The sequence below is a fragment of the Leishmania mexicana genome, chromosome 32 (genome assembly GCF_000234665.1).
Source record: "Leishmania mexicana MHOM/GT/2001/U1103 complete genome, chromosome 32".
Classification (NCBI taxonomy): domain Eukaryota; phylum Euglenozoa; class Kinetoplastea; order Trypanosomatida; family Trypanosomatidae; genus Leishmania; species Leishmania mexicana.
Window position 1 is genome coordinate 437,127 of NC_018336.1, and position 14,977 is coordinate 452,103.

General features: G+C 60.6%; 5 protein-coding genes across 5 annotated transcripts; all 5 read left to right on the forward strand.

The window, feature by feature from the left end:
- Positions 1-1,100: 1,100 nt before the first annotated feature.
- Positions 1,101-1,844, forward strand: LMXM_32_1180 (33 kDa inner dynein arm light chain, axonemal,putative; the record flags this gene model as incomplete). Its single annotated transcript, XM_003878320.1, has 1 exon — positions 1,101-1,844. One exon carries the CDS (start codon positions 1,101-1,103, stop codon positions 1,842-1,844), a length of 744 nt encoding a protein of 247 aa, XP_003878369.1.
- Positions 1,845-3,265: 1,421 nt separating this feature from the next.
- Positions 3,266-5,872, forward strand: LMXM_32_1190 (conserved hypothetical protein; the record flags this gene model as incomplete). Its single annotated transcript, XM_003878321.1, has 1 exon — positions 3,266-5,872. The coding sequence occupies one exon, from the start codon at positions 3,266-3,268 to the stop codon at positions 5,870-5,872; it is 2,607 nt and encodes an 868-aa protein (XP_003878370.1).
- A 748-nt stretch (positions 5,873-6,620) lies between these two features.
- On the forward strand, positions 6,621-8,591 carry LMXM_32_1200 (conserved hypothetical protein; the record flags this gene model as incomplete). Its single annotated transcript, XM_003878322.1, has 1 exon — positions 6,621-8,591. One exon carries the CDS (start codon positions 6,621-6,623, stop codon positions 8,589-8,591), a length of 1,971 nt encoding a protein of 656 aa, XP_003878371.1.
- Positions 8,592-9,684: 1,093 nt separating this feature from the next.
- LMXM_32_1210 (conserved hypothetical protein) lies at positions 9,685-10,725 on the forward strand (the record flags this gene model as incomplete). The annotated part of the gene is made up of 1 exon (XM_003878323.1): positions 9,685-10,725. The coding sequence occupies one exon, from the start codon at positions 9,685-9,687 to the stop codon at positions 10,723-10,725; it is 1,041 nt and encodes a 346-aa protein (XP_003878372.1).
- A 1,213-nt stretch (positions 10,726-11,938) lies between these two features.
- LMXM_32_1220 (conserved hypothetical protein) lies at positions 11,939-14,341 on the forward strand (the record flags this gene model as incomplete). Its single annotated transcript, XM_003878324.1, has 1 exon — positions 11,939-14,341. The coding sequence occupies one exon, from the start codon at positions 11,939-11,941 to the stop codon at positions 14,339-14,341; it is 2,403 nt and encodes an 800-aa protein (XP_003878373.1).
- Positions 14,342-14,977: the final 636 nt, after the last annotated feature.

Here is a 14,977-nt window from a genome sequence, read left to right on the forward strand (position 1 = left end):
TACGTGTTTCTCATGTTTCTGTGCTTTCCTTTCAGTCCCGCCTCGCCTCACGCTCCCACCTGTACCATTCTCGGCCTCAGCGAGCCGGAGGGGAGGAGAGGCGGGAAAGCTGCAGCGACAATCAGTACGATGGCATCTTCCCATGTATCAGCATCCGATAAAGTACAGCCAAGGGCAAACTGGGGTACCACCACGAAGTCAAGCGCACGACGGCGCACAAGAAGAACAAGAAAATGACTCGTCAGGTTGACTGTGCTCACTGGAAGAGGGCGACGACGTCTGTCTCAACGTAGTCGTTGACGCTTCAAGGCCCAAAGGTGTGCTCGAGCGCACATTCACTCTCCCTTCTTTACCTCTGCCCCGTCCCTCCCCTCCAGTCCACCGGTGCCCATTACGAAGCCCTGTGGCTTCACAGCAAGAAACCAGTCGCCATCCATTCTCCCCGCCTCACAGTCTCTGACTGTACGCGCGCTGCCGCCCCTCTCACCCTTGACAAGGGGACCTCCTCTCTGGAGGCACCAGCAGTCCCTTTCGGAATTATTCACAGCGACACACGCACGCGCAGAGTCCGTCGCAAGTACATCATGGACCAGGTAGATAGTACCGCGCCTCTCCTCCAGTTGAACCCACCGGTGCTGGTGCGCACCACCCGCGGCGACTTGGGCGCAATCGACCTATATGCGCTTCGACGGGCCACCGCAGAGGCGGTCCTTGTCACCCCTACAGTGACCAATTCTCCACACCCACCAAATGCTGGCGCCACCGCACTGTCTTTCGCGGCGCGCAAGCTGCACGACGCCAAGCGTACGGCGCACATCGTGTACCGCCAGACACGCGACGCCAGTGGAAACCCCAAAGGCTCGCTCGCTGGCAATGCAAATGACAAAGAAACAGCCACTTACGCCGGCGCTGCAGCCGCGACGAGCAACCCTAGACATCGTCTGGCGGCAGATGTGCGACACAGTGTCGGCTCCGCTCCTCCATCACCGACTGCCGGCTCGGTGTCGAGCCGAGGAGCCGCTCCTCGCGCGCCGACGCCAGCCATCGCTACCGCAATCGCCACAGCGGCTGCTGTTTCTACCAACGGTCAGGGAGTGTCGATGAACATGCCGCACCTCATGCGGCACATCCAGGACACCGGGGCACTGCTTGACACTCTCTTCCCCATTCAGCGGCAGTCCACCGCCGCCGTCCCTCCTTGCTGTACTGGGTCTCCTAGCTGCGTAAGTGGCGACAGCGAAGCTGCCGAGGAGGACGCGGAGCAGCTGGTCTCTGTTCAGACGGTCTCGGCAGCGCCTGCGTTTCGCGAGGATGTTGTGGCGCTCCATGCTACACTGCAGAAGCGCCTCGAGGATCGCCGCGCGCGGCCTACGGGCCTGTGCCCCATTCGGCGCGCACTCTATTGTGACCTGTTCTCAGAGCTGGTGCGCCAGGTTACAGTCGAAGAACCGGCGCGGGGTCTCTTGCTGGCCCGCGTGCGAGAGGAAGCGGAACACGCCATCCAGGTCCACGCTGCTTTGCTGTGCGAAGGCCAACGGTTTGTCGCCGGTAAGCTGATGCAGGAGAAACAGGACGCACTCGCCCTGAAAGAGCGCATCGCCGCCCTGCGTCAGGAGAAGGTGGCGTTAGAGGTACAGAAGCACGAGTTACTCGAGACACTGAAGGAAATGGAGCAGCTCTTCGAGGAGGAACGGCAGCTGCGGCGCAAGCAGCGGCAGGATGAAGTGAAGTACTTGCGGCACGCGAACCAGCAGCTGAGCCTGCGACTGAAGATGGAGACGGAGCGAGAGTCGGCCGCGACTGAGGTAGAGGGTAGCAGTGAGGCAGCGCCAGCGACGTCGTAAGCCCGACCCTTTCTCTCCGTGATTCTTGCGATGTGTTCGCTTCTAGTTTCGCTTGCATGTGTCCAACGATTTGTGGTGTGGGCAAACAATACGGGGAAGAGAGGCGCCGAGTTTATTCGGTAGTAGTCGACCCACCCACCCCCTACACCCTCCAACCCCATGCCCGTACCCCTTTTCCCTTTGTCACCATGTGATGTAGAATAGGACGTCGTCTTTTATTTGTTGTTGTGGCTTGCTTGCGTTGTTGGTGGCCGTCGTGGTCGCGGCGTTTGGTCCCTTCGCCGTTGATGCGATGCACCTTCTTTCTTGCCTCAAACGCGTGTGTCCGTGTGTGTGCGTCCCGTTTACCCTTGATGTACATGTTGCAGATCCTCTAACAGCCCATTCCCGCTACCGCCACCGCCACCGCCATCACCCCTTTTCTTCTCTCCTCCGTTCGCTGTGCGGGCACGTCTGTCTGGAGGAGGAGGAAGACGGGGCGGGCGTTGGCGTCCACGTTGCAGAGCCCCTCCGAAGGGAAGAGTCGTGGCGTGACGAGGTGTCTCCTCTCATCGCGATGCAGGCTTGAACAGTGAAGCGAGAAAAGGTACTGTCGAGGGAGTGCTCACCGGCCAAGTGAAGCGAGCGCGTTAAAAAAGCGAAATCATCGAAGAAAGCAAACGGGTGGTCCACTCGTGCAGGTCTCCTCTGCTCACGCTGCGGGCACTTCTTTGTCCGTGGTGATGAGGTGGTGCGGCAGGGCACAACAGTGTAGGTATGCTGGTGTCAAGATGCAGTTGTGGCATTCCCCTTACTCTTGCTGAGAGTGGCAGTTGAGAGAGTGGGGGGATAATACGACCAGCGCATAGCACTGGAGTTGCCTGCCCTCCGCCCTAGGGGAGACGATGGCGTTCAAACGTCATTTAACCCAAGCGAACTCGCCAAGCAAGGGCCCCCGTTTGCACCAACAAGCGCTTCCCACAGCTCCCTTGCGTGTGTGACGGCAAGTCTATCGCTCTCTCCCCCTCCCCCCACGCACCATGTGCTTCACCTCTGCATCCCTGCTCTCTTTTTTTTCTGCTTCCGCCACGAACTTGCCGCAATTCCCGTCACAGAGCTGCAAAGACGGCACCATCTTTGCGGTCGACAAGTCAAGTCCTGCCATTGTCTGTGTGTGTGTGTGTGCGTGAGGGTGGGGTGTGCACGAGGTACCCCACCTCACATCTCTCCTCTCAGCCCTGGTGTGATCTCAGCAGGGAGAAGAACGAGAAGGGCGGCCACCGCTGCCTCCTAGAAGATCGCAGGGGGGGGGCAGAAGGGTTTAGCGCTAGGCACGCAAGCGCGCCTACACACCACAATCCTCTCCCTTCTTCCTTCCCTCCGTATCGGCCAATCCTATCAAACCTCTATCACTCTCACTTCACCTGTTGTCTAGCTCAGATATGTCCGATAGTGGCAACGTAGTGCGCTATCCCCTGGTGCGTGTGAGGGGAGGGGCATCAATACTCTTCACAGCCCTGGTCAGCTCTCTTCCGCCGCCGGCCCAGGTGGCGCTTCGCAGGGTGCTTTTGGCTATCCCCGTCATGGCCGTGGCAAAGGTGCAGCGGGCTGCCGTACTGATGTTTGCTAGGCGGGTGCTTCTTCCCCTCCTCACCGACGCCTTCCCAGCAGTCTATGGCGCCCTCGAGGGAGTCACCCTTAACGCGTCATCTGCCACGCTGATCGCAGCGCTATCGCATGCCGTTGTCGCTTACTCTCTCGCGGAGAAGCTGAAGGCGGACCGGGCGGCCTCGTTAGCGTTTACGACGGGCTCCGCTGCGTGTCTCCTCAGCGAAGAGGAACACCTTCGTCGCCTCCTCGGCTCTGTGGTGGACGCCGAAGCACCATCTCTGCCCTCGGCACAGCTCAGCGTCCAGCGTCTTGCTCCCACTGCCGCTGCGCCGCGAATGTGCTCGGAGTTCTTTTCCACCACTACGCCCGTTGCACTGAAGGCTTACCTGCACCATGTGCACACGCGTCCGAGAGCCTCGCACGTTACCATTTTCGTGCCTGGGCTAATCACAGCCCCGTGGACCACGCACCTTATCCCCTTATTGCGCGACGTCTTTTGCCGCCAGGGCACGGCAGTCGTTGGCTACGACATCTGCGCTGACGCAGAGCACTACGACGTGGACCTGCGTCGCTTGCACGACTGGATCCGGCAGGAGCGCCAAAGCACAGCGGGATCATCCGCGTTACCACCCGCGCCGAGCGCGGCGTCGCCATGCGGTGTGCTGGTCCTCGCCAGCATTCGCGGCCGCCGCGTCCGCAATGGTGATAAGGCGTGCGTGTTCGCCAAGATGCATGGATGGCAGGTCGTGGAGCTGTGTGTGCCAACGCTGCCGTTGGATGCGGTGGATGACTTAAACCCGCAACGTCGTCCGCAATGGGTGAGAGCGCGTCAGTCGCAGCGCGCCACGTCGTTTGTGCGGCCGGATGTGCGCCTCACCGCCTTCGACGACGCCGGCATGTACGGCGGAGCGGTCGTGGAGTTGTGTAGCAGCGACAATTCCCTTCTGCTGTACATGAAGAGTCAGTGTCAGCCAGGGCTGGTGGAAAGCGGCGTCAATGGCGCGGTCGTACAGGCAAAGGTGTGCAACTCCCCCCGCCTCACCGCAGCGGTGACGCCGCGCATGCTGCCGTCCTCTGCTGTCAACGCGACGCTTGATGCGGCCTCCGGCACCAGCGAGCTCATCACCAAGGTCTGGTGTCCATGGGCGCGCAGGCTTTGCGCCGCCGTCTGGAGCGAGGCGCATATGCTGCATCAGGGCTCGGTGGCGGCGCTCCGCCGCTTTCCCACGCAGGCGTTTCCAAAGGTTCCCCTACGCGCGCAAGCGCAGCTACGGCGGCTGTTGTTGCCCCGCAGAGGTGGTGTCAGTACGACCGGCAACGGCAACGCGCCTGGTGGCCCCCTGCACCACGTCTCCGCTAGCACGCCAGTCGAGCACCGCACCACCTATATCACGACCCCCCTCGCCGCCGTTTCGCTACTCACCGAGCCACAACCCCCCGCTGCCTCACCGGTCGGCACCGGCAGCAACCGAGGAGGTACGGAAACTCTCACTCTGACGAAGACCACGTCCCCTGCGGGAGCAGCGGCCGCGGCTCTCATGGCACCGGAGGAAGCGCTCACGAACTGGGCAGTGGAGCGCCGGATCCGACTGCGATGGTCGTCGTTGCTTATGTCGCTAACTTTTGCCGCTGCCGTCGGCACCTCCGCGGCGTATCTCTCTCTGTGGTCCTTCGTGGCACAACTGCCGCCGTGGGTAGTGGCTGTCTCGGCGGCGGACGACGGCGAAACCGCACGTGGCGAACGCCGAAGCAGTTGCTGCGTCGAGGCCTTCGCCACAGCGCTCCTCGTGCGCGTCGCCTGCCCCGCCTCCCCTCGGGCCGTCGCCGAGGTCCTTCGGGACGAAGCTCTAGTCGACGCGGCAGCGGTGCGCCCGCGCGCATGGGATTCCTTGGCGGCCACACCGAACCCAGCTGGGGAGGAGGCGCTCAAGTTTGAGGATGCCGTTCTCTTTCCGGGATGTGACCAAGCAACTCGGCTGAGCGAGGAACTGCTGTACCTTCCGCTGTCACCGGAACTGCCCGTTAGCGCGCGAGCTGCAATGCTGCGAGTCCTGTGGAACAAGGTGCCGCACACCGTAGACGCCGCTAGTGCGTCTGTGCACTCGAGCTGGCTCGAGCGTAGAAAGGCCGCTTGTGCTTTATCAGCTCACGTGCAGGCAACAGTGAACTCTGTTTACCAAATGTATCTTCCTCAAGCACAACGGGGGCGCGATGGCAAGGCGCTGTCCTTGGCGGCTAGCGCCGGCAACACTCCCCCCAGCGTCATTGCATGGGGCCACAGCGGCGGCAGCGCTGTGTCAGCGCAGGATGCAGAGAGAGTTCAGCGGTTCCTGTTCGACGGCGTGCCCGCCTCCTCCGTAACGCCGTTGCTGTCCGCAGGTGCGGCCCTCAAATCTCTCGCGCAAACCCTTATCCCAACGGTGATGTCGAACCTTTGAGGATGGCTAGAGAGAGTCGGGCGGAGCCGGCGTGGTGCGTGGATATGCTGCGGCTTTCACACCCTCCTTTCCCACCTGCCGTGAACGGCTCTCCTCTCCGCATCGCCTTCGTTGCGCGTGCGTGTGTGCGTCTTTGGCGACTGCGCACGTTAGAAATGATGCTGGGGGCACTTCATGATAAAACGCCTCCCCAAGCATGACAGTGCGCGCAAGCCACTTGAAAGCATCGTTTGTGCGGTGGACAAGACGCAACCCAGCACACGCAATCGGCTCCACGTGTCGTGGGCGAGCAACCACCGCCACTCTCGCCACCCCACTCCACCCGCGCGTCTTCGCACTTCCCTCGCCCACCTACCACACACATCACTTCCTCTGCCGCCCTGTTGCGCGGCTGTCATGTTCCACACCCACTGTCTCACCAGCCATCTCCCTCCCTGCTCTGCTATGCTATGCTCTCCTCGTCGAGACCGCACTCATCGCCCTACATGCGTCTCCTAGTCAAGTGAATCCAAGGAGAAGAGCACCGTTTCCTCTGCGTCTTTGCGACCGCTCCCATCCACTCCGCAGGACGCGAACGGGCCGGCACGGCTGCTGCGGTGCCGTTCTTTCTGTGCCTGCACGCGTGTGTGTCCAGTAAGACGCACTCCCCTACCTCTATCCCCCCCCCGACGTCTCCGGTCATCACCTCACTCTTCCTGCTCGACCACTTTTCGTTTCTGGGAATTCACGCACAGATGAACACGCGACAATGGACTCGTACATCGACCTGCTGAACCTCAACTTCATGTACTCCCTGCGCACAGGGAACCTGTTGACAGACATGATGATTGCGGCGCTGCTGCCGCTCGTGTCGAGTGCGATTGTATACCTGACACGTACATGGTGGCCGAAGCTTGTGAATCGCGCCCTCTCCTACCTCTCCAAGGTTGACAGCACGAGTGCTACTTTCAAGATGCAAGAGGATGGCAGTGGGCTCTACTATGGTCATACCCTTCGTGTGGCGCTGTCGACGTATGTGACAAAGGTGCTGAAGCCTCGCTTCGACATAGCAGAGCTGAAGTACCTCTCTATTCCCGGAAAGGGACTTCAAGATGCGGCGAACTACACCGAGGCCCTGCGAAACTACTGCTTCGTGAACGCCAGCCCGGCCAAGGAGCTTCCCATGCGTCTCACGGAGCACCTCGAGCTGAGGCAGACCGTAACCAGAAACGACGACGACGGCGGACGGAACAGAGACGCGGGCCGTCACGGTAGGTCTGGGAACTCGCAGGCGCCCCAGGAGTCGCAATTCACCATCACGCAGTACAAGCATAGCTTCCCCGCACTCATGAAATATCTCCGCTTGGCGTACGAGAGCACGACGAAGGACTCTGAAAAGAGCGAGGCTGTCGCGCAACTGGAGCGCGACGCCAACGCCGACAGAGACGCTATTGAGTCTCTCCTTGAACGCTCACTGGAACACTACCGCCTCGAGTATAAAGAAACCACGACGCGCACGGATCGCTACCTCTATCAACCGCTGTTGACGCGGTCGAACCTCAGGTTTGGTTCGAATGGTGCAGAGAGGGGCCACAACGAGGGCGCGATGGAGTGCAACCGCTATCCTCTGCACTCCGGCAAGACGTTCCAGTCTCTCTTCTTCCCTGCGAAGCCACGTCTTATTCAGCTCATCGACGACTTTGAGAAGAAGACCGGCAAGTACGCCATCCCCGGGTACCCTCAGAAGCTAGTGCTGCTGCTCCACGGCCCCCCTGGCACCGGCAAAACAAGTCTTGCCAAGGCTGTTGCCGCCTACACGAAGCGCGACCTGTTTGCCATCTCGCTCTCGCGCATCCGCAGCGACGAGGAGCTGATGAAGTGCATGTTCAGCGGTCGCTTCAAGGTGAGCGATAAAAAAGATGGCGATAAGGTGGACTGCGACGACTGTAGCTGCGACTCGGAGTTGCTGGACCCGGCGAAGCTGGTGTACATCCTCGAGGACGTGGACGCCACGACGGCGATCGTCCTCAAGGATGAGTCAGAGGCGGTAGAAACGGGAGGAGACGCACAGAAGCAGCGGGAGAGACGCGAGCAGGAGGCCTCGATAGCTGCACCGACGTCAAGCGATTCAAAGAGCAGCGGCAGGGAGTCTGAGGGCAAGAGCCATATGGCCGAAAACGAGAGTGGCGAAGGTGCCGTCGATGAGAGCCATGACCCAGGCAGGGATGCCACCGATGAAATCTCGTCGGAGGTCTTGACGCAGCGCGAAGTGGTGAAGGTGAAGAGCAAGAGGCAAACGATTAATCACGCCCTCACTATCGATGGGCTCACGAACGCGCTGAACGGTGTGCTGGACTTTCCCCAGCGCATTGTCATCATGACGACAAACCACATCGAAAGGCTGCACCCGTCGCTGCTGCGGCCTGGCGTAGTTACAATGAAGCTGCACATGCACAATTTCGACGCGGCGTGTGCGATGGACATGGTGAGGCACTACTTCTCTCACACAACGCTTCTCCCGGGACAGCTGGAGGAGCTGCGCTCGTTGCTAGAGGCGGCGTCGACGAATGCATCAAAGGTGGACACCACTGCGTCCATTTCGGATGAAGCTGCTGACAGCAGCGCTCTGGCTACGAAAGGCTTCAGCCCCGCGGAGCTGGAGCAGCACTGCGCCGAATGTGACACGATAGAGGAGTTGCTGGAGGTGCTCCGCCAGGGTAGCCGCGTGAACGTATTCTGAAGCAGAGAAAGGGGGCAGCGCACCATCGTCGCGGCGATGATGGTGGCATGCCGGGTCATGCGGTGTTTGGGTTTCTTTCTTTTTTCTTTCTCCTTAGGCCGCGTGACGACTCTCCTTTCTTTGTCCCCTGTCTCGCCTTCCTCGTGTGCGCCTCCCACCCAACCCCCTCTCGTCCCTCCTGCGCCACATCGACTGTGCAATGATAGCAGCACGTGAAGTTGTGCAGCGAGGTGCGGCATTATGAGAGGAAAAAGGAGTGCGTGTACCACATGTGCCCATGTCGCACGACAGCAACCAAAAGATCTTATGTATTTTTTTTGGCCACTTATCATTTCGTCCGTGTGTGTGTGTGTGTGTGTGTCTGTGCCCCCTCCCCCCCCTCACCGCTTCCCTCTCCTGTGCCTCCCTCTACCTTTCCATACTCCTCTTCCAGCAACGCAGAGAAAAAGGTAGTCCACAGTAGCGCGCACCAAAACACACACACGCGCGCGCGAAGAAGAAAAAGACGAAGGGTAAACCTCCCACAAGCGAAAATCAGCGCGTGATGTTGGGCCCTTCAACTTCCGCGCACCGCCGCACAACACCACAGCCTTTGCCGTGCCCGTTGATGGTGCGCCAGTGTGGGATTCAGCCATTCAGTTGGGCACTGTCGCCATCTATGGTTATCTTGCTGTGAGTTTTTTTTAAAAAAAGACCGGGTCACGCGCTCCATTCACAAACACACACACACACATACAGACGTGCCCCCATTACCGAAAAACGCTATGCTGCTGCTGCTGCTCCCCACTATTCGCTCTCCATCTGTCGTTCTGGCTCGTCGTGCACCAGCGGGTCTTGCTCGCCTCGAGGTCCTTTTCGTCTACCTTTGGATGTCGCGCACGGCACCTCCTTGGTCTCCGCCTCAACAGATCGCCTCCGTCGCAGAGTAAAAACCGCCGCGCGGGTCGATAATCATAATATCGCGCTAGTTGGGCGCATATATACCTAGTCTTAGGCCGTCGTTTCCCCTCCTACACCACGATCACCCCTCGCAGGCATCATGACGGACCCGACACGTAGGGACCCCACCGAGTTCCTGCGGGTGCTTCGCCGCATGTCGAATACGACGTCGTGGCAGAAGGCAATGATCTTCGCGTCCAAGGGTCGCATGGTCGGCTACCGTCTCACCCTCGAGCACTACAACACCGTCCTCTACTCCCAGTCCATGTGGGGGCGTGCGCTGGAGATGATCAAGGTGATTCGCGCCATGCAGCAGGACGGTGTGCAGCCCAACGGCGCCACGTACTACTACATTGTGAATGGCATGGCAAACGCAGAGCACGGCTACAACTACGACTTCAACATCAACCATAGGCTGGAAAAGCTGCAGCACTGGCGTGTGGCGCTGAATGCACTCCAGGCGTGCGAGGCCAACGGCTTCGACTCGACCGACACAATGCACAACTCCGTCATTGTAACCATGACCATACCCGGCATGAACCACTGGAAGGAGGCCTTGCAAGTACTCAAAAAGATCATCGATGAGGATCGGCAGCTACACCCGAGCATGGTTCGCTTCCTTCATGATTGCCTGATTCGCAACTACCGACCTCGTGAGGCGAGCGATTTGTTGCGACGCGCAGCCGAGCGCGGCGTGAAAGGGTACGAAAATGCGTGGGAGGCGGACGTCTACAAGGGCAAACTGACAGATGCCCAGCTCGAAGCCTCACAAGCCGGGGCTGCCGCGACAGGCGCAGTGGGAACGGAGTGTGTGGCTGAGAGCAGCGGCGCGCTCTCCTCATCGACGCCGGACTGCAAGGAAGCTGCCCGCAACTCCGCACAAGCATCCGCTGCTGCCACGCTCATGGCCCTGCAACTGCGTGGCGATCAGGCACTGCCCCCGCCGCAGATGCGCAGCACCCTCCAGGAAGAGATGGAGCGAAACATTACAGCTGAGCGGCAGGCGCTGCGCCCCTTCACCGCGGGGTTGCACTACACCGAAATGCGATCTGTCTTCCGTCCACGTGTGCATCGGCAGCTGTGGTACCAGTGGCATCAAATCGCGAACCGCTATCGGCCCACCGCATCGCTCAAGCGTCGTCAGCTGGCTCCCCGCGACTCGCCCACCGGTATCCCCGCATGGAATCGCCTGTGAGGAGCAACAAAAGTTGATGAAGAGCTCGACGAACGAAGAAGGGTACGCGGTTCGTGCGTGTGTGCGTGCGTGTGTGTGTGTGTGTGTCCTCCGGTCATGTGGTACGACAACCGGCATCGCATGGGTACATCTTTGAGGAGTCGCCCAGTGTGTCTGCTGGCTTCGGTGCGCCACCGGCCCTCGGCACCAGTCCTCTTTTTGTGTGTCTCTGTCGGCGGCGATCACGTCGGCCAACCGACCTCTGCATCTTCACAGTATCTCTGGTTAATCGATCAAGCGTGTGCGCCCCGCTGTGAGGGAAGCGAAAGAGCACACAGAGAGAGCGCGAGAGAGAAGGAAAAAATGGCCGCGTAGTAATGGCAGAGAAACACCCCTTCGCAGGATATGGCAAGGCGGCCGTGACGGCAGGCAACGTGGGAGCAGGCGGCTACCGCAATGCACTTTGTGTGTCACTGTGCGCATGCCTGTATCACCTCATGTTGTTTGGGTGGGGTAGGGGAGAGATGTTCCCGCATACGCGTGTTCTCGCGTGCTCTTCGTCTTTGTTACCCATCTTCTCATCTACTCGCCTCCCGAATAAACACCCCCTCGGCGCGGCACCACAGCTTCTGCCGAGGATACCAACACAGGCGCCTCTTCTCTCCTTTCAACGTCTCGGCGCAGGAAAAGCGACGCAGTGTACGACCACAACGGCGTGCAGACTACCGCCACCCACACGCACGCGCGGAAAAGGGAAATCGAAAAAAGGAAAAGCAGAGACGCCATCATCACCCCACCTCATCATCATCACCGCTACAGCGACACACACACACAGGCACATCAAACCTTCCTGGCGTTTTGTTCTCTCTCTCGTTTTTTTTTGTTGTATCGAATTCTACCGCCTCTTTACCGCGCTGACCCCCCCCCTCCAATCATCGTTGCGCTTCCGCTCTCCCCTACTCTTCTTTTGCTCTTGTTGTTGATGGGGCAGCTCCACCCACCAGCGCTATTCACACCCTCATCTCACTCTTATCGACTGCTCAAAGAAGTCCCCCGGGCAAGACAGTCCTTAGCACACGCCCACGCACACTAGCAAACAAACACCTACAACACGGGCGCCGCCTTCTCGCTCCTACGCCGCAGCGGCCAACAACTGCTTGCCTGCGCACGCCCCCTCGTCTTCTTTTCCGCTTTCGGCTTCACCAAGAGCGAGAGCTCGAGCAAGGGAACGCTAATGTCGACGTGGGCCTCTCGGCTCTCCTCGAGCAAGTCGGTGTCGCCGACATCGGGGACAGAGAGCCGTGGGGCGGCAGTGCTGCGTGACTTCTCTTTAGTGTCCAGCGCCGCGTCACCGACAGGCGTGGTGAGCGGTGGGGGCGCCGGCGCCGACGTCGGGGCTGGCGGTGGAAACTCCGCCGCACTTCTTCGCGAGGAGTTCCGCGCCGTTGCGGAGCAGTACAATGAACAGAGCGTGTGTCTGCTGCGTCTCCCGCCGGACTGCTGGGATATGACCACAAAGTACCTCTCCTACATGGACGTCATTGCCCTCGGCCAAGCCTGTCGCTCTCTGTGGAGAGTGCTGCACAAGCTCGACAGCTTGTGGCGCCGCCAGCTCAGCTACTTCTACCACGACATGCGCGACCTTCGAGGCGGGAAGCTTCTCTGCACAGCCCCGCTCTTTCCAGAGTCGCCGTGCAGTCACAGCACGAGTCACCAAGGGAGCATGGGCGCGCTGACGGGGCCAGCAGGGGGGCAAGAGTGGCCGCGCAAGGCATCGCATCAGCCGTGCATGTCGGCCTACGAGCGGTTTTTTCAGGAGCGGCGTGTGTACGTGCTGGACTCGCATCGCGAATGGCATTTCCAAGAGCTGGCAGACGTGGAGGACAAGTCCACAGGCATTTTCACAGTCGCGCTGCACGACGGCCGCGTCGAGGCTGTGGCGGCGGCCGCCTCCCCTATCTCGGCCGACCCTTTCTCATTCTCAGGTGCCTGGTCCGCATCGCCGCCGCAGCAGCTGCTGCCATGGGTCGCTGCCGCCTCGGCCTCTGCCACCCCATCGCCGATTTTTGCGAACGCCACCGATAGCACGCACGAGTGGCTGCTTGCTGCCCCTTCGTCGCCGGCGTCATTTGCACCGTCGCAGCCGCCAGCGTCACCCGCGCAGACACCGACGCAGCTGCACGTTCGCACCACATCCGCGCAGACAAATGGAACGTCGATTGGCAGCAGTCCAGCGCTCGCGCCAGCCGCTGCACCGTCTACCCCGCCGCTGCTGCCACGCGTCGGCGAACCTATCATCAATGAGCACAATCCCCTCCTGCGTCTGCGTGTGTACGCGATTGAGCCGGTGGAAGCGGAGGAGAACAGAGACGACGAAACCGCAGAAGTGGCCGCGGATGCCAGTAGGATCGATGAGGAGTGCCACCGCAGTCACGCCTCGCCGGCCTCGAGCATCTCGGCCAGTCTTTCCGGGATGACGGAGGGCCAGGTGATTGAGTATGTGGTGCGGCTGTCGCTCGCGGAAGCGCAGCAGGCGACTTCACGGTCTTCTCCGTCGCCGCCAGCCGCCGAGGCGCCATCGAACCCGAAGCCCGCGGCAAGAGATCCGGTGGGCTCTTCTGCCACACAGCAGCAGCGGAAGCTGTACCGGCATCGCCACTACCGCGGCGCCAATCCAGCGGCATCTCTGCCGCTCAGCGAGCTTCTCGCCATCCTCGACGCGTTCACCAACAACGCTTCCGATCAGCTGCAGTACTACCACGTGCGGAACTGCACAGAGGACGAGGATCCGGCATTTCTGCAGCGTCTTTCCGAGACGCTCCGTAGCGCAAAGCACCGGCGGCTGCACCTCGGTAATCATCACCGAGCCGTGCGCAACAACGGGCAAACGACGCGCAACCGTGCGGGACGGTTAGCCGGGGCGGGCTCGGCCGACGCGCCTTCTCTCAGTCTCTCTGCCACCGGCACGGCCACGCCACCGCAGCAGCCGCCTCCAATGAACCGCATGCTGCGCGGCTTTCACGGCGACCTGTTGGAGATTACTGAGCGAGAAGCGCAGCTGGTAGCCGGTACGCTGCTTGGCATGCCTCGTGTGATTGACGAATTTGTGGCCTTTCGGTGCTACGACCCCGCGCTGCTGTACCACAGGCTGCACCCATCGAGTACGGCCATCGATAGTGCTGACACCCGAGGCACACCTCGAGAGGCGTCGTGGCTCAAGGATAGCGCCGTGCTCTCGGACGGCGTATCACCCATCAGCGGACAGACCACTCAAGCAGGAAGCAGCGGGCCTACCTATCAGTCTGTCGAGCCGCCCGCCACCACACCGCCATTGACAACGTGGACGCCGCCGCTGAGGCCGCTCCCGTTCTTTACACGCTTCTTTCTCGCACCCGAGTTGTGCCACGACGGCTACATTGCCCTCATCGTCGTGGACGTGGTTCGTGCGCTCGTCATAGTGGAGGAGGAGGTCGTCACCACGGACAATCCAGATTGGGCCTCGCCCTTGATTGCGCGGGGTGGCCGCGTGGTGGTGCACGGCCAGGGGTACAACGCCCAAGCCTACACACGCGACGAGTACAACTATGTACCGCCGAACCCCACTCGACGCCGCCGCAACTCGGACTCGGGGGGATGAGAAGGGAGGCGAATAGAATAAATGCAGCCAAAAAAAAACGAGCGGGAGGCAACACACCACGCGACAGGGGGGCAGCGTCCGACTTGTGTGTGTGTGTGTCTTTCTGCGTTACCTCATTCAGCCATACCAGCGCGCCATCGTATTGTACCTTGGCCACCACCCGCACCTCCCTCCCCATCCGTCGGAGCATGAGCCAAAAGTCGGCAGCACAGGCCATAATGACGAAAACAGAGACGCCAACGGTAGACGATCTGGGCTACGCCTTTTTTTCTTGCTTCGACGCTGTTGAGCAGATGCCAGAGACACCCACGGTGTGATGGAGCCAGCCTGGAGGCGATGGGGGGCGGCGTGGTGTGTGTTGCGGAATCAGTACAGCGCACCACCGTCGTAATGCAGGCAGCACACACACACACACCGTTTGTTGCCTCCGATTTGGTGAGGCAGTGTAATTGCGGTGGCCAAACTCTGAAGAGACTGACGTAGAGTCGCATCTTCTACACCCACCCCACCTCTTCCCCCCCCCCACCCCTCCCACTCCGCTTTTACCATCGCCACCTTCATGTATATGTGTGCGTGTGCCTTGACGCCTCTCCCTCTCATATCGTTCTCTCCTGCTCTTTCTTCCCCATCTCTCTC